Source organism: Osmia lignaria, chromosome 3, assembly GCF_051020975.1.
Source record: "Osmia lignaria lignaria isolate PbOS001 chromosome 3, iyOsmLign1, whole genome shotgun sequence".
Classification (NCBI taxonomy): Eukaryota; Metazoa; Arthropoda; class Insecta; order Hymenoptera; family Megachilidae; genus Osmia; species Osmia lignaria.
Window position 1 is genome coordinate 5966322 of NC_135034.1, and position 26172 is coordinate 5992493.

The 26172-nt window shown below is 45.0% G+C and overlaps 1 protein-coding gene across 1 annotated transcript in view; it reads right to left on the bottom strand.

Moving 5' to 3' along the window:
- The window catches only part of LOC117605278 (uncharacterized), a 45305-nt gene extending 19537 nt beyond the window's left edge, over positions 1–25768 (bottom strand). Inside the window, exon 1 of the mRNA XM_034326402.2 lies at positions 22185–25768. Coding sequence (XP_034182293.1) covers positions 22185–22210 — 26 coding nt within the window. The 5' untranslated portion in view covers positions 22211–25768. The remainder of the gene's footprint in view (positions 1–22184) is intronic.
- Between the last annotated feature and the right edge of the window lie 404 nt (positions 25769–26172).

Consider the following 26172-nt stretch of genomic DNA (forward strand, 5'->3'; position numbering starts at 1 on the left):
TCAATCACCAACAACGAACCGATTCCTAAAGGGGCTATTGCTCGAACGAATCGTTCTTTTTTTCAACTTTCGAACTGAATATTGAAATTGCCGAACTATTCGAACGCTTGCAACTCGCTACTACTCTTACCAGACAACTTGCACCCTTTTCCAACTTTCAAATGCTTCCAGGGAAAAGTCGTTTCACCGTCATCCTATTCCCCGTGTTTCACAAGTTTCGGGATATTTTTAGAATCAGAGAATCGTTCGTCGTTTCGTTTGTTAACCCTTTGACTGATATGGACGCACATGTCCATAATTCTTGCATATATTAATTATAATTAACCCCTTGTCCTACAACATCGTGTCATACTCGTAACGCAATTTACAGTTCGAACGTTTTAAAAAATAAACTGAAAAATGAAATGGAATAAAAAGAAAAATAATAAATTCTTATTTCGCAGACACAGAACGTTCAAGCTTAGAATCGTCAGCAGTCAAAGGGTTTAAAAGAGGCTCGTTGCCAGACGATTACTTTTCGATCCTTGTCGGGGGAGTCTGTTGCTGGGAAGGTGGAATGAAAGAGCAGGGAAACGCAACACCTACTCGAGAACTTGTAAAGAAGCAAAGGGGATATGCGTGCGTATCCTCTAGGCTGAAGCGGAGGGTGGCAGAAAAACGCGATGCGGCGGATGGACATAAATTTCTGCAATGCGAGGGCGGTAAATCTGCGCGTAAAAGCTCGGCGAGTTGTAGCCAGCGCTAGCGTTTCTTTTTCACCGCTACACGAAGCCTCTTATCAGCTACTCGAGCAGAAAGCAATGTACAGAATACGATCGAATTGAATTTTTCCCACCGACAATAAGGAAGGACGATATAAACGCCGCTTGCTGCTCGGATTTTTCAAGGATCGCGCTTTCCTTCGTGTCGCGAACGTAACGCGATTGCATCTTCGTATCGCGCTTTTCACGGTGTGCGCTCTTTTTCCTTTTCTGAGACGAGCTGTATAATGCGCGGCATAAAAACCGCATCTCGAAGGAAGCTTTCTTTTTACCGGAGGATAAAGGAAGAACTGGAGCGTTGCGTGGCAGGTAGCCGCGATTTTAATTGCTCGAAACTGGCACGAAAACGCTGCCGCTTTGTTCGAGCTCGCTCATCGTTGAGAAACAGAACGCATCGTCCACCAACAATGCCCCTCCCGTCTCGTTATTATCACCGTAACGAAGCAACATTCTTCGAATCGTTAATCTATGTTACGCCACTATCGACGAGTGGACAGATTTCGAAAAAGAAAGAGAAAATTGGCAGAAAAATGGCTGTGTTTTTCGGGTAAGACCAGCCAGTTCCCTTGGAATTGAAGTTCTTAATTAGCTCGTTAGCGGTAGCGTTCTCTCGCGCGTTCATATCTAGCTTGATCGCGCAAAAAACGACAGAACAACGCGAACGAGTGGATAGAAGAAGCGGTGAATGAAAACGAAGCGGTTGTGAATGGAAACGATAATGGTCGCTCGTTGTTTCGTCGGGAAACGATCAAGATCGTCGTTGCGAATCGTGTCTCGAGGCTAATTATTCGATCCAAGAAAGTATGTCGTAACTTCTAGTTGGAGGGAAAATTTCAAGAAACCGTTTACACGAAAATTTTCGTGCTTCGTTAAATCCTCAGCTCGTTCCTAATTATTCCGACCGTTATCGGACGAAACACGTAGGTCGGATGGATCAACTAAGGTTTCTCGATACCGACTCGACCTTCTGGCTCGATCGTTACGGTAAATTCTAGCTGCTCGAAAGGGATCGGAGAACGGCAGAACCCGAGGAAGCCGTCGATCCGGAGGACTAAAAGGAGACCGTGAAACAGGAGGTCTGACACGAGGTCGTAAATGCGAAAGCTACAGTCACGACTGATAATGCGAGCACACGATGGTGCTCTACACTGTTCCTGGTTCGATAACAAGCTAAAGCGAGCACGGCTAACCCCTTCCCCCTTATCTTGAATTATTACGCGCGCCTACACTTGGCCAAATTTATCTCGCCTTCTTCTGTAGACTAGTGATCGATAACCAAAGTATCGATATACATCGATTGGGAATTAAGTATCGATATTATTGATATCAATTATTGACAGCACCCTGACGGACAAGGCGACTCTTTCCCATTCGTCTGATCAATAGATCAGAAAATCGAGAGAAGAAAAATAAACAGCAGAGAATCGAACGAAATTTGCAAGGTCCATTGCCAGAAACTGAAACAATTTTCTTTCCGGTTCGTCGAGCGATAACTTAGCAGAGTTCGATTACCCCTTTGGTGAACGTAAAAGCTCGTGTACGCTACAAGACCTATTAAAACGATAACATAGATGGAAGAAAGGTAATAATTTAACTTCGTGTTCGTTCGACGGCTAACGAGGAAAACCAGCCTAACCGTATCGACTTGCGTGTCTTCAACGTAATTGCTTTATCATTATTTATTCTTTTGCTTTTCTTTCTTTATGTAACCATCGTTAATATCGGATAATATCCGAGCTGTCGATAACAGAGTCGCGAGCTGTTTCGCGACAATATTAATCAACGTGGAGTGTAGAGGAGAAACCGTTGGCAAACAACGCGTTATCTCGCTTGGATTTTTCTACGAAACTTTTCGCCACTCTTGTTTGTATTACACGGGAGTGCTGATACGTGTCGTGTTTCGCAACATATATCCGAACGCGAATGAGTTCGTGAAATATGAAAATATCCGCGCGCACATAAGCGGATTATTGCCTGTCGGCCCACGCGAAGGAAAAATAAGTACGCGAGCGTCCCACGATTCTGACGTCAATAATTAAATGGGCCAGCGTAATTGAAATTATCCGGTCGTCGTTCCGTTTGCCGTTTCGCGTGACCAAAGACAATGAAACGCGGAGATACGAGGAGAGGCTTTTGTCCTGCTTTCCAGGATTCGACTTCCGTTCTGAAATCGTATCTACGGATTCTTTTCGAACCACCACGGAAGGACTCGTCTCGTTTATCAGAATGAAGAATCATCGATCGTGTATTTCGAGAAACAGGAAGTTGGACGGTCCAAATAAGCGAGAACTTGTACGATAAAGAGAAAGAAAAAAGGAAGAAGTAATCGATTCGCTCGGAGACGGCTTTCGTACAGAGTTCCTTCGCGACCCATGTCCAGATCGAAAACGGAAAAAGGGACACGGAACGATCGTTCGATACATTGAATCGAATCGCATTTGAAATGAGTTTCGCGACGATACGAGCGAAGAAAGTTGGAGGCAGCGGCGGTGATACTTGGGCTTCGATGTCTTCCGGCAAGTTTTTGTCCCCGAGGAGAACATACTTTTGGCTACCTTTCAGAATCTTTAAACCACCCATGGACCGATGAAAAAAGAAACAGAAAATCCCAGGGAAAACGATATCTGTCGATCGTACACGAGAGTTATCGTACACTTCGATTAGGAACGGAGTCGAGTTCAATGACCTGACTCACGAATGCGATTCGTTTTCCAAAACAAAAGTGTTGCTTCATTTGTGTTCAAAGAACTCGTAAACGAAGATACTTGGACACCGTGACTAGCTTCGGTATCCTCGTGGAACGCATCGAGGATGGCCCCGAAAAGTCGTGAGAAGCCGTAGCTCTTCGGAGAGAGCCATAGCCAGGCAAGAAGAAACCCGATGAACTGGTTCTTTCCGTTTGTTTTTATCCCAAGCCGCATCTTCCTTCGGGCGGTACGTTTGTTCGAATCTTAATAGGACCTCTTTGTCCCTGGCTGTTTCGTGTTCCTGGTAGACACGTTACTAGAGAACCAGATTCTTCCTTTGCTCTACCTATTCGACTCTGACGCGTTGAGAAGAACATCTTCGTCGCCTGATATTTCCAACAATCAGCCAACGAAGCGATGCTTTATTAGTTTAGTCTTCCAAGATATCATATCTTCAGCTAACTTGGAAGTTGGACTATGCGAGGCATTTAGACAAAAACTTCCTCGGTGTCCTTTCAGGGGAATTTCAAGCATCGAAGTTCGCATTTAGATATGGTAACGAAAGTTTCAAAGAACTTGGAGTAGATTCTTCTCGTGTCAGTACGGTTGCTTTGGTATTCCTCTCGAGAGAATCAACTTCAATCACGGAGAATACGAATTCCTCGCGATACGAGACGCGACGCTTCCAAAATTTCCGAACAACTTGAGGAATCCCATAGGTCCCAAGCCCTCGTCGATAAGCTAGTAGCAAGATTCTCCAGCAATTGGCTATCTCCTATCTCTCGAATTCTCTTGAAAGTATCACGAAGACAGAAGAGAAGTCGATTCCCTATGACAGTCGTTATTTTTCCACTACTTCCTACATCAATTACCATCGGAGCGTTAATGTTCCTCTGCGAATGCCGGAAGTTCGATTCGTGGAATTAATGTCAGCCGTACGTGCTCTGAAAGACAACGTGACCAACTCGAGGAACACGAGATCACGAAGCTGACAAATGGGATCGTTTTGTCAACGACCACTGGAAGAAATACTTTTAGAAGATTAGTTTCAAAACTTTGGAAAATTTCAAAATATTCATTCCTCCTCTGTAATATGATAAAACAGTGTCCTTCCACAATATCCGTTTATAAGGAAAAGGAAATATTGTTGAAAATATGTGTACCGAGATTCCTTGATCCGATCGAGTATCAAGGAAGCGAATTTCCGGCTAGGACGATCGAAAAAGAAGGAAAGAGAAAAAAAACAAAAGAAAGAGAAAAAGAGCGTGACGGATGTAGAGAAGGAAGCGGTAGGAAATATCAAAGGCATTTCCTGTTCGAATGGATTCTCTGGGAAGTGAGGCGAAGCAAAGGGAGGAAGAGATAGAAGAGTCGTGCTGAGGATGAAACACGAGAGACAGGTAAATGTTGTATCGCACCCTGAGAGGGCACACGGGCAAGTTACACGGAGAATAAAGCGAATTATGTTTGCTATTTCAACTATGCTCGTAAGAAGTAGCGTTTCGTTAACAATCTTCAGACAATCTTGGGACGTTATTGGTGTTTAACAATGGACAACATACAAAACTATCTATCCCTTAAAATTTTCAACCTAAATCAACATCGTTAATGATATGATATTTTTAATTGATCGAGAACACGCGAGTGTTATTTGAATAATTATACGTAAAGTAGCAAAGCCGTAAAGCTATCGTTGGCTGTCACGCTCAACTTTCTCGAACGACCAAGAAAGAACCGGAACCTCCAACCAGCAACCATTTGCGAAGATCCGAGTAACGGCTCGTTTCATCCTGTTTCCTAAACTTTGATCGCTGTTCGAAAGCTGGTCTTTAAACCGCAGCCGAGTTTATCATTTCATCCCGTTTATGATCCTTAAATACTATTCGATCAAATGAAACCGAGGATAGCGGGAATGACACGGTTCGGAGCGAACGCTGCCCTTAACCAGCATTCTGAAAAGTTTCCGAGCTATCCGTGAATAATTGATTCCATACGAGTCAGCATGCGTCCAAACGATTTAGCACGCAGATACTCCGCTGCGGCCATTTCGATTACGTCCAGCTTGAGAAAACCTGTTCCCGGATCTGTTCCGGGACGGGTTTCCGTTTCCCGGCTTGTTAAGGCGACACCGCAACCAGAAAAGTGCATAACCAAGAAGTGTTGCGACCTCTTCCACCTTCTTCCATCCTTCTCCTCTATCTCTTATCTGTCGTTGCCTGCCCACTCTTCTACCGTCGCGTCGTGACAATATTTTTTTTTTTTTCCAGATCACGTTTTACCGCTACAGATATTGCACTTTTATCGATCTCCCTGAAACCTACTTTCCTCGAGATCTCGAGACCCGACTTTCAAACAAGTGGATCGCTGTAGAAATAAAATTATTTTTAACAGGGTCTTTCATAACGAAGGGCTAAAAATAGCGTGCGAAAATCGTACTTAGAGAGGATAAATGATGGCGAAGGATCGGTAAGAAAAGCACGGACAGGATTGTAGAGAGTGCGCAGCAAGTAGCCGGCGTGTATCGTGCGATCGAGTGAGCAGAAAGCCTCGACAATGAATTACAATCCCCTGCTAACGCGTAATGTCGAGAAATAATGCAAGGGTCAGCTGGTAGGCCGATCGTAAATAATAATAGAGTTACTGTCGCGTACTCGCAGCTCTTAGATGATTTATCAAAGAGGGTACCATACAGAAGCATGAGCTTACTTCCAGCTAAAGAGGACAGCCACGCGATAAATCCATATTTTCCAGGATACGATCGTCGAGCAACTGGCAAAGAAAAGCATTATCTACAGCTGTGTTTCCGAATGGCCACCTGAAAATTGAGAACTCAGGTTCGGTATATAACTTAAATTGACTACAGGGAATCGATTAAAGTTGGTTTCAGAGCTGGATGTCTTACCGTTTTCGAGATATCGTGGTAAGGTTAGGTTACGTTAGGTTAGTGTATGCGCAGTATCGAATAGCGCATGCCCAGTATCGAATAGCGCACACGTAGTCCCAAAATTGTACAAAAATTTCTTACCACGATATCTAAAAAGCAATTTTAATCGATTTCTTGTATTCAATTTAGGTTACATACCGAACCTGAGTTCTCAATTTTGGGGGGATCATTCGAAAACTTATAATTATCTACTTCCTATCGATCTTAAAATAAGTATTTGCTTGTTTGATAGTATTACATTTATATGTATGTCGGATAAGAGAGAGGGTGGAGGCAATTAGAAGGCCGGTCGTAGCCGATCTGAAATTTTGCATCCGCTTCGGAGGAGATCAGTGGGCCAAGGCCGACAAAGAGAGTTTATTTGAGCGGACGGCTCTCCAACCGATATCGTTTACTCTCGAATCGTATTTCTACGAGTCGAGAGGCCGTCCAAGTCGAGGTCGAGGTCGACCAAGCTACAATACCTGGAGAAGCCTCCTATTCTAGCCAAAGAGAGTCAGCAATCTATCGCGGTATCTGTCGATTTTCCTGAATAATGCATACAGCCAAACGGAATAAGAATCACTGTCGATTAAAAATTAAGCTGAAATTCTAAAAAGGGATGTAAATTTAGCGAACAGCTGATTCCCTCTTTCGAGGATTAAGATATAAAAAGGCAGGAAGGAAGAGTAAGGATAAGAAAACTAAAATGGAGGAGACACGGAACGATAGAACGAAGAGAAAAGACGGTGAGCCACGTTGCAGCTGCAACGTGCAGCAGCTGCGAATCGTTGGTTAGTTCTCTCCCACAGAACGACGCCGGAGAGTGGGTGTTCGAGAGGCAGGAAAAGTGAAAGCCACGCCGCGTAACGATCTAAACTGTATCTTGTTTTAGAGATACAAAAGAACGATGGAGAGACAGGGACGAGAAGAGTTTTCGCAGAGAAAGAGAGAAGAGAGAGCGGGCAGGTTGCAAGGAAAGAAGAGGAAGGAACGATCTGCACTCTTGAACTATCCAGACGAATGTAGACCACGAGAAGGTGTCGCAACGTCCGTCTCCTTCGCCACCTCCTCCTACGCTTCTTTATTCACCGTCCATCGAGATCTACCTTTCCTCCACACTTTTTTTTTTTTTCTATCCTTGCCCGATCAAACGGCACAGCCTAACCAGATTTAACCCACTTCAGACCACTTGGTAACCGGGCTTTATGCCTTGTTCCTCGAACAAAGCTCTACCTCCTAGCCATTCACACGGTTATAATTAGAAGGTGATAAGGGATTCGTAGAGTCCACCGTCAGATCCTGACTGAAACGCCTATTATTTCCCTCCGTTTGTTCGAGCTCTTTCTTCTATACGGCAACCACCGCCAAGTTAGACTCTGAGAGCCCTGAGAAAAAGCGAATAATAGCCCCGGGAACGAGCGCTCGTGCCTCTTGCGCAATCATGACATCATTTCAGAGCAAGCAACGCGGATCGACACGAGTATTCGCTTTGCTATTTGTTTCGAAGCAAGTTGCATCTGTTTCCTCTACGTTACGTTTTTCCTTGGGAAAGGCTAGGGTACTAGACGGTGCAGGTACACGTTAACGCGTGCCGCTATAGAGCGGACGCAGCCAAGAAGAATTAGCACCTTCGAAGCGACACGTGCCCGTAACAAAGGGGATTCGCACGGTCCAATTACGACCCGTCTTCCGGGACTCGAGTCAGCTGGACGTTGACTTTCCCTGGCTCGAAACGGTTAAAGATATATCCATGCCCGTTAGACGATGTAGACGCGAATGCGTTCGATCAGACTCGGATTCATTTCGCTAGCCAGTTTCTCATCTCTGCACGGTACATATACGTTTTCTTTCATTTTATGCGAGAAAGAAAGCGAAGCCGTGTAGAAACGCGACGAAGATAGAATCGCAACGCTGTTAAACGCTATCAAGCTTATCCAGTTTATCTGGTGTGCCAGGAGGTAGTAGCGGGCAGGCGAGCACGCGCCGCCGCTAAACAGACAAGATAATATAAAGGGAAAGAGATTTAACGCGGTGTCTGGTGTGCAAGAGTAACGCAGCAACCGATCGAACGCCGGACTCACCGGTTATTTATGACCGTTTGGCACCGGCCGATCTAATGCTAACTGGATTGAGACTTCCAATCTACCGATGAAGCGTAACCGAACTGAACTTACGGACGCGTACTGAAACCAACCGGACTCGAAGTATCGACTTTGGGGGAAACGAGGAACGAACAAATATCAAGAATATAGGGGATGGTGATCGATGGTTCAGATATTCGAAAGCAGAGGAAAAAAAGTTTATTAAAGGACTCGTTCGATGGCTATCAGCTCGCTAATTGGACGATGAAACGTCGCGTTAGATATAACCGATCGTTCGTCAACGATCGCCTTCCCCGTGCCTGCTCGATTATTCGTCGGTAATTAAGGACAATTAATAGCGATCGACCGTATCTTAATAGCCATTCAGCTGGAGGTAAAAGCATTCACCGGTTCTCATTTTCTTCTGAAAATGAAAATCGTTGAAAAATTGAAACTTAACCATTGAATATGTTACGAGATTTCCTGTTTTCTTCCGCGTCGTTTGTAATTAGCCACGTTTGGTGGCTAATTGAAAATTAAAGATTCACCGAATCTCTCATTTTCCACGGAGGAACAGCACACCTTGGCCAACCGGATGGCGAGCACCTCTCTCCCTGGAGTCAAGAAGCACAAAAGACGAGACTTCTATTAAAATTCTCCGCTACAAGGCAAGCATTTGCAACTTTAAATTAGGTTATTATGTCCTTCAGACGTTGCACAGCGTAACAAGAAAGAAGCTTTCCATCTCCTTTTCACCTTTTTTCCTCGTCTTGCGTATTTTAGGATTAACATTTCCTACGTTCTAATCTAAATAAAACGATAATCCGATTTTCTTTTCATCTCTCGCGTTTCGAATTGAATATAGGAAAGTGCGGTAAGTAAATTCTCAAGAAATTACGGAGAGCGAAGGAGTTGAAGCTGGCTGGAATCGCGTCTCGACCGTTTCTTATTAATTCCCTGCGTCGCCGAGCGGCGATCCAGTGTAATGTATGCGAATAAAAATGGCCAGAAGCCGGTAGGCAGCCAAGCCAGCAGCCATTCCGTTTTGTTTTCCCTTTCATTGCGAGGCACGTGCGATTACAGAGACACAGAAGCGAGTCGACGATATTCAACCATTACCGAATCTCACCTACAAAATTAACGCTATAAACGTTTCTTTTTATCCTTATCGTTCTCATCTTGAAATTTCCTCGTCGCCGAAAGTATCTGAAAGTTGTCGAACGTCTGGAGAAATAACCACGGGAGGCAGGCTTGAACCGAGAAAAGATTAATTCGCGATACGCTTACACCTCGTATCCTCGAGTCGGCGAAGAAAAGCCGAAGGAACTAACCGAGATGCAAGGGGAAAAAAGAAAAATAACATCTCGAATAGAGGCGTAAAAAGAGAAAGAGGAAAGGAGAAAGAAAGAAGCATAGATCACGTATAAGGTAGATTGCCGGGTAGAGGCCAATCATGGAATCAGGTACACGTGCAGTACCAGACGGTGTACCGTAGAATACGTCTTATTATAGAAGCCATGGGGTTCGATCGCCTCTTCCAACGACGAGGATACGCGAAACGACGTTGGAAAGGAAATGAAAAACAAGAGGAAGGAAAGAGATGGAAAGAGAGGAGAAGGAGTATATTGCAAGGGTGTGTCTACCGACCTATGGGGTCAACATTGTTACCATCATTATTGGTACAGCGCTCGATGCTGCCTTCTCCTTCCTATATCTCTCTTTTCACCCTTTTCTTTTTCCAACGCTCCTTTTCACGTTAGACTTTTGTCAGAAACTCATCGAAATTAAACTCTGACAACGTGAGAATAACCTTGTTTCGCGCATGAGACGTTCGAATTCTTTTTCTCATACGCGGTGACAATTAATTCCTTGTGCACCGATATCGCCCCCAATTTGGTCGGTACCGTTATCAGTAGGAGACCGGTAGGGATAGAGTCGCGACTAATCGTATGCGCCAGATCGGTCGAAAACTGAGGTTGGATCCTTCCGCGATGCTGAATCATTTATTTGTTGGTACCTAGTAAGCGTAGGCGTCGTTCAACCTTTTTTTTCCCCTCTTTCGAAAGTACGTCCCCGCTTGCAATTTATCGTCCGCGCGGCAAATACATAATCTATCACGGCAGATAAGCTCGGATTAGTTCCCTTAAGCCTTATCAGAAGCAGGTATCTCGGCGTTGCTCACCGATCAACATTCTCTACTGCTACGAAGATACCTCCCCTTCGTTTTCGCCCCTTGGCATCCGAAGACTCGTTGCGTGGGCATCGTTCGCGCGATCACGCCTCTACGACAACTTACAGGTACATACATATTTATTCCTCTAGCCCTGGTTAAGGTTATCTTACCGAGGCGCGAAATTCTCAGAGGAACGCTAATCCTCGAAAAAGTAGAGGAATACGTTTCCAGGCTCTTCCACGGTCGTCGTGCTAGCTGATACAGAAGCGAACGGTACCCGCGAGAAATCGTGAGAATGCAATTAATTAGATGATTAATTAGCCGGTAAGAAGCGAGGCAAGGAAATATAGTAGACTCGCGAGAAACTCTACCCAAAATAACAAAGTAGAACAAAGTTCCGTTTGACACGCACGTCCATCTACCGCAAAGGAAAAGTTGCTCGGAAGCAGAAAAAATAATCATTCACGTCAATGCTGTTTCAAGGTTCGCTAATGGACTGGCTTCTTTCTCGCGTTTACCGTTTAAAATTCAACAGTTCCTTACGTTTGTGATCTTTGCAAAATTTTCGATAAACGGCAAACGTCGAATGTTTGAATTAGCTAAAGTGAAATTTCAAAGCAGAAGAGAATAATTAATTTGATCGCCGGATGGATCGTTAGAGGATGAAGTGGCTAATGTCTATTATAGGCAAACATCCCCGAGGATGTTGTTCCGTCTATAACAAGGGACGTTTACTATCCTAAACAATTTATGCAGTATTATGCGAGGCTCGTTTACGTTTAATGCACCGAACGAAACGTAATTATCCCCGAGCATCGAAGTCTTCCTCTCGGCGCTCTAAAATTACATGAAATACACGGACTGTTTGACGGAGTGTTCTAGCAGCGGAATATAAAGCATAGAACTCTTTCACGATCGTGCTATAAATTCGATTTACAATTTAATGTTACCACGGAGCGAGGAATAAAACAAAGCTCTGGGTGCGAAAGTGAAATCAGGGTGAAATAACAGGGAGAGGAGCCGAAGAGTAAGCGAGATCGGGAGAGGCTTTTCCGAAAATGAAATACAAAAAACGGAAAGAAGGAAAGCAGAAGGGGAAAGAGAAGCGCAGAAAGGTGATGGTGTTGGTACTGTTGGTAGGTGGTGGATCGGTGGTTGCTGCGCCATGAACTTTACTAGCTATATCGATTGTGTGCTGCCCACCTAACCCCAGGCGCCTTCTGGTCTGTCGCCCTTGACTCCCGTTTTCAGATCACCGGTTATTATCCGAAAAAGAGGCGTGCAGCAACCAACGGCAAACGAGAATCGAATCGGGGATGGGAAAGATTAGTTTGAAAGAATCGCGATGGCTACTCTAATTCGGTCCGCCCACGCCTGTAGCATCGATGCTAATTACTTCCTCGATAATTGTTCGCATTGTACCGTCATCGAGAAAGGTCATCGATCGTGTCTACTTTTCATTCGTCGCACGAGCCGAATAGTCGACGATCGGAAACAAGTCGCCGTAGAGTCAGCGTCTAGAATAGCCGGAGACAAGATTCAGCTCTGTCGAGTTAATTATTTCGTTAACGAGCCGTTTCGAATTCGTGGCACGAATCTTCGACTCTTTTTCATTTGCACGTGCCAGATAGGCCGGTTAAATCGACGATTTCTCGGGGTATAATTCCAGCAACGGACCCGGGGCTCGCCTAGAACGGTGTAGGTAGACGTCGGTGCACGATATCGTAAACGTCTCGTTAGCCGTTCGCGTTCCACGGAAAAATGCAACACGCGGAGTGTAACGAATCGCCGTCGTTTCTATCTTGGCTACTCGGACGTTTTATCTCTCTCCGGTTACCCGACGGCCACGATTTCGTCGCTACTCTCGTATATCAGAGTCGAGCTTCGTGTGGGACCCGTCTAGCCGCCAAGATAAGTAATGCACAGTTTGCTCCGTGTGATCGGCAAGAGTTACGAAGCCAGTGGACACCTTCGGTGTGCAGGAGAACGAAACGATCGCAAAAAAGATACACCGAGTGCCGAGACACGGACCGAGAAACAGGGAGTGAGAATCGGAAAAGGACACTGGACAGGACTCTTGAACGAGGGCTTCGAACCGTGGCCTGTCGTGGACCGAGCTATATAAGTCCTGAACGACCTTGCTGCTTTTTCAATGCAAGGACGACGTTCACTCGCCAGGACGAGAAACAGAAGAAACAAATGGAGAGCGAGAGAGAGATGGTAGCCAGTGTTTCAAGAGACCTTCGACGATTACCAGGCAGACTCTCAGGAACAGTCCCCAGGACGATCAACCTGCGACTGCCCTTTCACCCTCGACACCGGATGCAGATTTCTGATTTTTTACTTTATTTCGGGGTTGTCCGAGGAAAAAGTTTGCCTGGTGCAATACACAGGGAAACGTTCGTTTTTCCAGCGTGAAATTGAACACTAGATAACGTTACGTAGGCAGGGTGATTCGTTTGAAGAACTATGTCATTGACGATGCTCTAACGAAGCGAATCCACGATGCAGAGGCTCGTTAAACCGACGCGATAAATCATGGAATCACCGATTGCTTCGTTGCAATGCAACTTGCACCTTTGTTTAGCGGATATACTATGCTTGCAAGCGTGATAGAGTTTACCGGATATCCGATAACAAAGGGCTGCCTGAAATCTATGCCGCTACGGTGTGACGTTCCTAAAGGATTTAGTCTCGTATATCTTGGGATTAAATTGAAGGTTAGGCGATAGGTGAAAAATAGATTTAAGTAATGTATTTATGAGGAAAATAGGATTGCTCTGGTCTCGGTGCTCTTTCCGCTGGAACATGACCGAGACCGGTGTGTCGGTGTTGGAGGGAAAGAGCGCGTTCTCTTGGAGACTTGGCATTTGCCGAGGAAAAGGTGAACGTATGAAACTGTTGGTGCATGGGTCGGTAGACGTTGGCGAGAGAACCGATGCAGGAGGTTCGCGTGGAAGAGGGGCGATCGAAGGTGAGGAAGATCGATCCTCCCGCGCCTGATTATTTCGTAAAGCGAAGGACGATAAAGGTCGGCTAAAGACCGCGTACTTTCTCGACGAATGCGAGAACTTGAAACTTGAAATACACAATGGTAACCGTACAATTTATTCGCCGTTATTGTCGAAAGTTAATCGTGGAACACGGTTTTTAAGGGTAACTAGCAGGAGAAACTGCACTGCCGGTGTAATAATGCGAGAAAGCGCGACAATTAGTCGTCATTTTCAGATCAATGATCTCTTCCATCGATATTTCGCTATCGCATCCGTGCTCCTAGACTTTTACTTTCAGTTTTTGCGCGCTGTCGCGTTTCATCTGGTTGCACTCGATCAATCTCGCCTCTCTATCGATCGTTTTCTAAAAGGACCCGTTCCCCGACGATTTTTCGAACATCAAAACCGTGCGAAGGATCGATTCACCGCGATAGAAAGTAATCAATTTTCTCCGGACGGAGTTTACGCGCTTTCTACGTTTCGCGCAGCATCTTAAAAATTTGTAGATGGCAGAATCGCGTTAGAAATCGGTTTGACCTTGTCCGTTCCGGTTGCTATCGATTCGCAACGTGGTCGATTCGTTTCCGAGGCGAAAGCGAAACAAAAACGAAAGAGGTGGAAAAGCACGCGCGAGTGGAAAAGCTCGTGCCAGGAACAAAGCCGATAACGAGCCTTTGTAAGGGAACTGAAAGTCGTGGAAACGGTTGCGTCGGGAAGCTCGTCTTGATCAATCTACGCGGTATATAGAAATGTTAGTAGACGAAAGCGATGGACAAATCAAACGAGGACACGAAACCTTTTATTAGCGGACCACCGTAGAGGAAGAAGGATCTAAAATAGATGCGAGAATGGAAGGTAGGGATGGTAGGGTTTGAAGGGCAGGAAGATCGACGGTGAAAAGGCAAGGGAGGAACACGGAGGAACATAGAAGAACACGGAGGATGAAAGGGCAAGCGAAGCCGCGACAGGAGATCGCAGGCAGTAAGTTACGATAATGGCGAGGAGGCATCGGTAAGTTATGTCAGGATGACGGGAAAGGAAGAAAGAAAGGTTAGGGAGAAATCAGCCTTCTCTTCTCATCGTCGGAGGGAATAAGCGAAGACGAAGGAGAATGACGCGTAAGAAATCGCGATTGGCAGATTCGTGAGGAGGGAAAAATCCTCTTGCGATCCTCTCCTCTTCGCAGTGTTCTGAACACGAACGCATTTGCTTGCCCCGCGATAACCATCGTTACACGCGATGCTGCTGTAACCGGCAGCTTTTAAAATTCATAACTCTATCGATTCGCCGATACCAGCCTTCCAGCGGACCGAACAATTTCAATTTATTTATAAATCTCAGGCTTTCTGTTCACCTACTTACTTTCATCGTCGCGGCGGGACTACGCGAAAATAAAGAGAAGAATGCAGACGGCGAGAAGCCATAAAACAAGAGGCAGAAACGAAGAAACGGGCACCTCTACGGTCATGGACGTCGAGAAGCAATTAAAAGCAATTTCTCTTGGTCGTATATCATTCTTGCGTGCACTACCGCCGCGTTGCACCGCGCTGCACCGCGTTGCATCGCGCTGCACCGTGCCGCGTCGCGGTTCCCCATTAAAATCGACCTTCGACTCCACCCGCCAGCAACAACGGGATCTCCTCTTGTTCCTGTTCTTTTCCATTGAATTATGTACCCTCCGCGAGCCGTAACTAGAGGAAAACGCGTGGCAAAAAGATTCTTCGCTAAGAAAACAGCGACCGTCTTGCATGCCGTTATTAAACGGAAGAGGAAACATGCTCAACGACATTCAACCCTCTTTCCTTCATAAATCGACGAACGATTGGAATCGTAATGCTGTCGACTCCTAGTTGTACAACGAATAAACGTAAATCACTAGCCGAATCTCTTGGTTTCGCGGTCGCGCGAAGGCGCGAGCAAATGGAGAACAAGTACTGTAAGATGGAGTATCGGGGAGCTTATATAAGCATACGAATACGCGTGACAAAATTTACATATTTAAATTGTAGATGATCCTACGCGAAACTCGCGACCCTCGAAGGCTACTACATCGACGATATTCCAGGATATATTCCACCTTTGGGGAAGTCTCTTCTCTTCTTGGATTCTCTAGCTAAGAGACGTTGATCACGCGATCAGAGCCAAGAGACCGTGAAACCGAAGACCTGTTCCTTTTACCATGCTAGAAAATATTATACTCGCTCTGCCTGTCTCCATTTTCACTCCGAGTCAGAATTTTCATGTAACTTTTCCGCTCGAATATTGTATACACATACTTCGAGATGCTTTGGATATAAAAGAATCCGAACGAGTGATTTTCTATTGTGTTCTTTCACGATGGAACAATATGTACTTGCGATGCATTTACGGAAGAGCTCGTAGGACGGTTGGCAAGTGAAACCTAAAAACTGCGTCAGCTTCGCTTTCGAGTAGAATCGATCGATAGCCGTGGATGTTTCGCCTAGACACCAACTAGCAGCCCCCTTTTCCCTGCCGATAGCCTCGCGACTTTGCTCTTATGGTCTGAGTTGCGATTCGAAGAAAATAAGCGAGGACGTGTCGCGAATAACCAAGCAACCTGATCGAGCAATGCTGCGAGCAGCAAGCAATATCTTCCGAAGTAACGATTTTGCACCTGGCTACTACATACGCAACCTTTACTTATTCGAATCCTTTGACCAGCAAATATTTTTTCCCACCAGTAAAAATGGAGGAACTTTATTTTCTATTTCATCGTCTGCTCGTACAGCACTTCCGTTTAAAATTAGAATATTTGACAAATCGTGAGTATTTATCTATCTTGACACTCGTTCAACTTTGCGCCCCAGTTTGTAACTTTGGAAACACAGTTCCATTCATCCTTAGTTAATTAGTCCTGCGTTTCAATTACAGCAGTCGTTAAGTATACGCACACAGTTGAAACTCTATTATTTTCTCATTATACAGTTATAATGGATCTGGAAAAGTATCGATCGAGTGCCAATATTTAAAATAAATAACCAGGCCGATTCGGAACAATCCGGACAAATACGTACGAGTGCAAAGGGTTAATATTGAAATCGAAAGAGACACCGACAAACTCGATTAACGTAGGAAGCACTGCACAATCGATCGTACTCGATGTGTCGTTGAAAAAAGAAAAAATGGGAAAAGCTAGCAGAGACAGGTTCGATAGATGTCTCGCAAATGTCCACAGTAACCGACAACCGAGTGGAATTAATGTACCATAGAAGGTGCACCGAGATATACAGTGGGTTCAAAAAGTATTTGTCCACCATTTTAAACAGAGTACCTCGTTTAAAATTGGACCAAATGACTTGAAGTTCCTTGAGAAGCTATACAAATTAATTTACTTTTGTCTTAAAAAATTACAATTTGTTGAAATCGTGAAAAAAAATAGTGAAGGGTAATTTTTCAACTTTTTTATGCAAGCCTATAATGAAAATTTAAAATAATGTCTTTCGTAGATTCAAATAAGTTACGTGTATGCTGAAAATTTCATCTGTTTTCATCTGTACTCTGTTTTAAATGGTGTACAAATACTTTTTGGACCCACTGTATAATACTTCTCGTCATTTACCGACTCGTCAATCGCTTGTAAGAAGCGAACGTTTCGATGCTAATTAGGAACTAAAAAGGAAAAAATGATTTTACTCGGTGAACGATATCGATAAGCAGGAAATTTTTTCACCGATAAATGTATTCGTTTTCCACGGTAATATCGAAACGATGCGATGCTCGTATTTGCGTTAGTTACGTGAGAATTGGATAGGTTCTCACGAGTACCGAGTCCTCCCGGGTGCTGTTTCTTTGCTGGCAAGCAGAAAGGAAGAAGAGAGGTGGCGAGTAGACGAAACAAGCTCGAGAGACCATAGACGTCGGTGAGTCCTGCGAGGAAATCAATGATCGCGAAAGCACTCGACCCTGAAATTAAACGATTCAGCTTCGCGATATCGTTGAACGGCAATCAACTTCCGAGAGGATAGGAACGAAAGAAATCTAGTCGATCTAGTCGAAGACAGATTTTTCTTCTTTTTATCTCCATCGAATCGTACGGCTTACGAGCCCTTGCACGTCGTTCCTCGAAACAAGATTACGTACTATGTTAACGCTTTGATTGCACCGATCCGGTGCACTACCGTGCACTATTCTGTTCGTTGTTCTTGTTCAATTTTCAAATTTCATTGCTTCGAGTTCCAGGGAAGGGATAGAAAAACTTTTTAAACAGCATATCGAGGCGCGGAGTCGAGTAGCCGCAGGTGGTAAACCAATCAGCCGCGAGTGCATCGCAGCTGCATTTATGCGCCACTTATACCGTAGCCTAATGCATCTATGAAGATAAAACAGTCGAGTGTTTGCAGTACACCGATCGCATCGTTACCTCTTCCTATTTCTTTTCCTTTCTCTAACTTTCGTTTCGATTTACCTAAAATTTTCAAATTTCTTATTCTTCCTCGTTTCCGTGAAACGCTTCCACGGCGCCAATTTAAACAACGAGAGTGTCCAGTATATTTAACGATCGAGCTTGAAACGGTGCGTGCTCCGGTTTAACGATCCACGGAATTACAAAACGTCGCTCGTTAAATGGCTGAAAAGCCCCAGCTGATCGTTCGTGATCGCCTATCGAATGCACGTACTTTACGACTGACGGTGCTCCGTTTTATTCGTCGTCGAATTTCACGTTTACGCTCGCTGTAAAAACTCCGCGTCCACTTTCGCGATCAACCGATGAAAATGTCGGCCGCGAAAGCTCCTTGTTTAGAGCGACAATTACAGAGGCAATTAGTTCGACTCATATTTTAGATCAAAGTAGATCGTTCGGGTGATATTATTTTACAAGATATCACACAGTGGGCTACGTACTCGTTCGCGCCGCTCGAAAATCAATTGACGACGATTGACGTCATCGCGAAATTTCACGGTTCCCACGTGACTCGCGAGACCTGCCCACACTGTTCGCACACATACGCTCACGCACCGGAAACGCGAACATTGAAATATCGTTCGAATTCGAAACACCAAGAAAGAAATTCTGGCAGCCTTTGAAAATCGTTCATCCGCACCGAAACTTTCCGCTGTTCATTCTTTTCGAGGTAACGATGAAAATTTTGCATGTTTCTCTGAAATTCGTGTCGGTCGCGTATCGTTTAGGGAAAGTACTTTCATTACTAGAGTTCGAGTACCTATTCGAGGAATCGATGCACGGTTTGAGGAAACGAAGGATGCCGTGTCCTGCGAGTACTTGAGGATATCGCGTGATCGCGGCTAAAATCGCGACTAAAATCGTGGCTCGTCACGGATCACCGGATCCCGATGACGAAAAAGGAGATACAGGAAGTCCTGGCGGCGCTTTCGCGTCGAAACGGTTATTTCACGACGACGTAATTTCGCGGCGTGGCTTTTTCTCTCCTGTTGGATACCTTCCTAAACCGGTAACCACGTAATCTTATTAGCCGACTTTCTGAAAACTGACCGCTTCGTCGTACGGGATATCCAACTTTTACATGCGCACAGTGTAGTCGTTTCATTCGACCCTATTCGTATCTTTTTCCTTTTCGTTTCTTTCGAGAATGATGACGTTTCGAAATAAAATAACCGATGAAATGTTCCGTCAGTTGGTTTGTCTTGCCACAGAGTACCCTCGAAAAGCACCGCGAGACGAACGCCCTTTCTGTTTCTCATCCTTCTTCGTACATGCGAACAATCTCGTAGTACACATCTACGTGATTTTGCTACCAACCAGGTTCCCTCGACCAGGTGAATCATTCGTGACTCACGCACGAATTCATCCTCGAACAATGATCGTGCGTTCGAGCAACCTTATCGTGCACGAGTATCCTTCTGTTCCTCTAACGTTCGTGCAAAATGGACACTGGCGACCATGGTTCTTGACGGAGGGAAAGGCAAAAGGCCATAAAGACTTTTTGGACGTTCGAGGGCTAATAAAACAATAATTCTACTCTATGAATCCGCTTGGAACGCGTCGAATTCCCTTTTTGGCAAAAGCGTTTTCTGAGCTTGCGAGGACTCTTGTCCAAACCGTTTTGGAATGAAATCGCGTGCCAAATAAATTTTGTTATTTTCACGCAGTATCGGTTATTTTCATATGCTACTGATTTCCCTCGCATGAAAATTCAGAGGAACTTCTACGTGTAGTATCCCGGAATAGGTCCTTAGTTGTTCGGATGACTGGCAAGAAGAGTTTCTCGGTGAAATCTCATTAATCTGAGCATTTCCACGTGGCACGATGAGACAGAGTTAAGGGCCCATAACCGTGGCAAGTTATTGCACGTTACTTTGAACGCCGCGCCTCGTGCATCATATTTTACTGCCGACCCGTTACCATCCTACTTTACTCCGCCGATACGTTTCAAAAGAAAATCCGCTAACAGTTTGCACGTGAATTGCCGAGCACACGACGGATACAAGCTGATAACGAGGTGTACCATCGAGCTGGTCCGTTTTTAAACGTTACGGAATAGTTTCTGGGAAGTCATCGCCCCTGGTCCCTTGCTCCGTTAACTCGAACACCTTTTCCTACCAATTTCATCGTCGAGCAACTACGTGTACCAAGGCGATCAACGTTGGTAGAATGAAATAGCAACGTCTTGTTTCCACGTGGAAAAATTCCATCGATTACCAGTTAGCGAAGAAAGAAGAAACTTTGGCGCGACACGACGTTCTCCGTACGAGAGGAACGGAGAAAGAGAAAGGAGAGACGAAGGATGAAGGAAAGAGACAGAGAGAAATCCGCTTTCTGCAATTAATCGCATCAAGGACGACTTTCCCAGGCTCGACGAGATGTCGAGGGAAAATTCATCGAATCGAGTCGCCGAGGGGGCACAATGGCCGGTTGATCTCCTTAATTGAAATGCTTTAATTAGAGCTGCTCTCGTGAAGAGAGAAGACCAGGTAAGCGACACGAGGGAGAAAGGGGGGAAAAAGATCGAGGGAGTCGTGTCACGAACGATCGAAGTTTCAACGAAACCAGGGGAAAAAAAGAAAGTACACGTTCCCAGACGTTGAAAAATGGATTCTACGATGGATCAGATACTTACTCTCGCGTTCATTAAAACGCTAGTGTTTCATTTTGAAAAAGGAATCGAGAATACTTCCTGCTACGGCAACCAAACAATCGGTCCATAAAATCTATGAATCGACCGTCAGAATATAAGGATCTACTCTAGTCTTCTTACAAAATCAAATTTCTATTCGGTGTATATCTGTTAATAACAAATTTGAAGAGAAAACTAGCGAACAATGTACACTTTCCTATCGATACCGATGCTGTCTACGGGAAAGTACCAAAATTACTCCATTGTCTTCGACGAAACTTCCTCGCGAGTAGACGTTCACCGATCCAACGATTAGCCCCGCTCTGTATTCTCATCCGACATTTTTCCCCGCTTTCTATTTCCTTTTTTGCGTAGCCCCACTTTCGGATCGTTCGCGATAACCGGCCTCTTTCGTATGCAAACACCCGGCCACGATACTGTTATTGTTTCTAAACGAATACTCGGCCATCCGGATGCCTATACCGTGGCTTTTAATCTTTCGAAGAAGAAAGTTTTTCAACGCGTCATCGCCGATTCCGATGAAATAACGTTCAGACAAATAAAATGATAAATCATTTTTTAAAACATTTTACCGAAATAATGGCCAAGCTTCCTATGAAATTAGCATCTCAATTTGTGCTGCGCAGGTGTTTCACAGGCGACAACTGTGACACCCAGTCGAGGCGAGTCGAAACGAAACGAAACGTCAGCCGGTGAGCAGCTGACATTTTCGATGCAAAGCCTTCGCGTAATACCCCCGGCTAACATTTACAGAGTCATTCGTATGTGATCGTATCCTATCTTATCTGCTTCTGTACGACGACAGTCGGAACTTTACTTTCCACCCGAATGGCTAAATCGATTACGGAACGACCGTGTTCCTTTCATCGAACCATGTGTTTTTTACATCGATCGTCAAAATAAAAATATCCGAGCAAGAATAGCGAGAAACGATTCCAAAGTAATCCTATGAAAATAAATCCTTAGGAAATAACGTTCGAGTATTCTGCGCTAGGGAATTTGGCGTTACGCCATCGCGATATTGTTTACGATCGAGATGCAATAGGATGTTGCAAATATCATGTCGGGCTACTGCCACCTACGGACATTCTTAGTAAATGAGGTGTCTTATTTTCAATCGGGACAAAAGATATTGCACTCGAAGAAAGAGAATTATAATTCGAAATGATGCCCTTGTCACGTGACATGGCCGCCATGATGTACGACGCTTTGCGCGGAAACAAATAAAAGGTTAACCCAGATTCCGAGGGGAACGGTACACGTAAGAGGATCCTGTCGAGGAATGCGTTTCATTTATGTTTGTCGTAGCGTCAACGTGCCGTAACTTTTCAACGGTTCGAACAAATGTGACTCGTTACGTTGCTCGTTAACCAACGAGCGAGATTTTATTGCGTACGACCAAATGGCGATACTGTTATCGTTAGCCATACTAAATATACATATATGTAATGCTCCTTCGCGTACGTATATTTTCATAGAGGGCTTACCTCAGTGCACGTTGTGTGGTCTTCATTTCTGGCTCTTTCTCCGCGAATTCTCCAAGCCAACTTCCTCAGCGTCGATCCATCGATTCGTCTCGGCAGCAAAACACACGGCACAAGTACCGATTGAGAAAATATAACGCACGAACAGAGACGCACAAGCGAGAAAAACCAAATCACTGTGATTTTAACCGTATTTACATTTACTTTTCACCTTTACTCTTTACGATCCCTCCACAGATCAACCACCTCGCCGCGTAAATCGCGTCACTGTGCGATCTCACGCGTCAACTCAATCGAGATGGCTCGATAATCGATTACGCTAGCGCGATCGAACCGCGCTTCAAGCTGTTGCGAACTAGTGCGCATAAATGTCGAATACGTTAACACTATTTAGTCGGGACAATTTTTAAAAGTTAACTGAATTGTATTTCCGTAGTTCTCGAGTGTCGTTCGAGGCACTGAAAGAAAAGTAGACCTTCAGGATCCGTTTAAACGAGTACTCTCACACGGGGGATCGTGTTAAACGATTTCAATAATGGCGGGTCGAAATCTCCCGTTGACCGGCGATGTGTTCGTTCGTGGTTCCAGCTTGACGAAATCGAAGAACGGTGCTTCAAGAATAATAAAAGGAAGTTAAATATCGCAACGAACGGCCGAGGTATCCTTCGAGTACTCAAAGGTAAGAGGCACAAATTAGATTAGTGGGACTCGCGACCGAGACACTTGGAGGTTAGGTCGAGCCCGGAGAGAGGCACATAACCTCTCTTTCACCAGCTTGATAATCCTGCAGCTGTACCGTTCGCGACAACCTTTGCACTCTCAAAATACCAAATTTCTTCGTTCATCTTATTGTTAGTTTCGTATGGTACACCTTAACCTCCGGTATGATTGGATAGTGATTGTCATGGCGGCGGTGGTTTGACGCGGTTCTTTTCACTCGCGCGTCTTATCAGTTTCAGTATTTACTGAATTCTGTTCCGTAAATCCGTAATACTTTTCTTGTTTGTAATTTTGAGTGTCCTCGAAAAATGAGCTATGAGCAAATCAACTGTCGCGTACTCTGACAGGAGCATCACGTTCGCTTAACGGGTTGTGATTTGTTCCTTGTTTGCTGGAATGATAAAAATTTTGCTAGCAGTCTTTTTCTCTCACTTTCCTATATCTTTCTTGCTTAATTGAAACAACGCTTCGTCCTTCTCTTAGCTTTACTCCAAATTGATAAAAATCACTCGCAAACACTCGCGTAGATGGTCGTACGATGATCGTAGATGATATTATCCGGAAACTTGAATTATCGCGTTGGATACAAAAGCGTGCCACTTAAGGAACGAGCGGTGCGTGTTCCGATTGGCAGGACTGGTTCGTGGAATAAACACACAGCGGTCCTCGTTCGAGGTTGAAATCACTCCGTTAGGCGATGATAAACATTCGCGGAAAATCTCTGGTCACCGGTATCCCGTTGAAACATCGAGTGATGTTGGTTGGAAAGCCGAAAAACGTTTGTATCACGCGGCGGCAGGTGCAAAAGGTGCCGGTTTACACGAGAAGCGAGCAACCTCCTCTCCTTAGCCAGGTCCCAACCGAGAGGTCCACCGTACGAGGACTGGTTTCACGAGACTCCCCGTGCTCGACCGGACAGACTACTTCGGTCACGATAAAAGGAGAGGGATACAGATAGAAAGAGAGTGAGCTAGCCGCGGTGCGGTGCGGACGCGCGGCTGTAAGACGAGGGACGAAGAGCCAGGAGAACGTGGAGAGCGGACTCGTGGAGTGTGGGTCCCGTTCTTCGGGAGAGAGGCTTGTTCCAGGGAGCGCGAGGAAGTACTGTTACTTAGACAGAGCCTTCGGGGCCCACGGCGTGCTGCAAAACGCGATGCAGACCAGGACACGGGTGCATACAATTCCGAATCGTTGCACCGACACACGTTCGTGATTGTCTTTCTCTCGCGAGGTGTCTCTTTCGTGCAACGCGGATGCAACGAAATCAGGCGTATCGACAGTTGGAAACCGATTCACTCTTATCTTTCTCTCCTTGACAACGAGCTCAAGGATGCCTTCGAGAAATTCTCCACGTACTGATCACGTATTCGTTCCCTTTTTCTCTTTATTTTTCCTTCGAGTACGGAGCTGTAGTCACGTCGAGGATCGCTATTGACGTATCCGGTATTGTCAATGTTTTCATAAACGCAGCTTTGCCTCAAGGTCTGCTTTAAAAGTAGTCATCGAACGACCGCCCAGTTTTACGACAGATGCGCTACGAGTACTTTGCATTGATCGTCGAATACCAAACTTTGGATTTGACAATTAATTGACGTTAAAACATTCACGCGAACCTGGCCACGATCGCTAGAATACACATTGCGTATAATGTACATACATGTTGCTGTGTATGTATGCTAGGAAAGGTGTACGCGTGCGTGAACATGCATCAACGAATCGCGTGTCCTCCTTCGCCCTCTCTGTTTACTCCTGTGCACGCGAAATTTCAGCAGAACGAAAATCCACCCACCAGCAGCCAGCTTTCGCACCAGAACCCTGCACGCTCCAATAAGAATTCATGTCGAACACAGTGATGTTTACCAGCCGTTCCCCTGCCTGTTTATTCCGTCGATATTCAAGAGATATTACAAGAGTCCACGTTCACCGCTCCGTGGTCGCGGCTCGACTGGACGACCGGGCGCCTCGACACTATTACCCACCGTACTCAGGGCCGTTCCGTAAGAACCGACCGCCCTACGCCTTTTACACTATCACCCGTACTGCGCCTACATCTACGACAGTATAACAGCTTACCACGGCTTGTGCGCTTGTGCACCGTGTACGTACGTATCATCGGTGCGTGCGAATACTCGAACGGACGGGTGTAACCGGTTTCACCGATTTTTACCCGAAAAGCACTCGCGCGATGGTTTGTAAAATTGTTTGCCCTTTGTCGTTTTCTCCGGCGTACACGTAAACTGCTGCGGGAGACTGTATTCCAGTATTTCACAAAGACGATCGATATTAATTATAATATAACGTTGTGGTTAAACGAGCGCGGAAATTTATGCAATTTCGTCGACCGATCTAAAATATCTCGCATAGACGGAATTAGAAGGTACGGTGAATGGTTCTATCGGGATAAACTACCTGTTGTTTGATCCATGCTGCGTGACAGGAATGAATTTTTCCAAATTCCAAACGTATAATCGTCATGCACTGGATAATGTAAGGTGACACCAAGGTAGTCCAGTGCAGAATCAAGATACGATCCTAACATCACCGTGACCAAGCACGATCCCATGGAATATCCTGTCAAATTTCAAGCCGATACGATAAAAGAATATCTTTCTATGAAAACACAGAAAATACATTATTGAACAGGCACGGTATCGTTTCGCTTTCCATTAGATTCTTTTTTTCTCACAGCATTTCAATTAACGCGATTGCACGGAGAATGTTAATTACAGGAAATTATACGATTCACTGAAACGATTGAATCGGTGATTTAACTTTCCCCGCCGAATCCCGGTTATTCCACTTCAAATTTTACGTATCCGTTCTTTAAGAACCGTATCTTATATTTTAAACAACATCAACTCGATTCTGTTGCTGTTGCGTGACTGTTGCCAACACTAATAATTCATGATTCGCATCTGTGTACACCAGCCATAAATAAAGCGTAAGACCAGAGGAAGGAAAAAGCTTCGATCTCTGTTAATCCGATAAGATAGAATAATGAAAATGCGTTTCAACGTCGTAAATCTATGTCGAGCTGTACGCATGCGTGATCTTTCGAAGGTGCGATATCAATGCGACGAAGCATAGGGAGGCGATCTTTTGAATCGCCGCTTAATAAATTGAGTCATTAGAAGCAGTAGCCAGAATACGTAGTGAAAGTAAATCTTGAACGCTGAGCCGAAGCGTCCGCGGTGCAACTTTTAATAATAAAAAGAAAGAACAGCGTGACTTTGTGCTGCGCCACGTGAGGTACGAGCATTCTACGAATAAA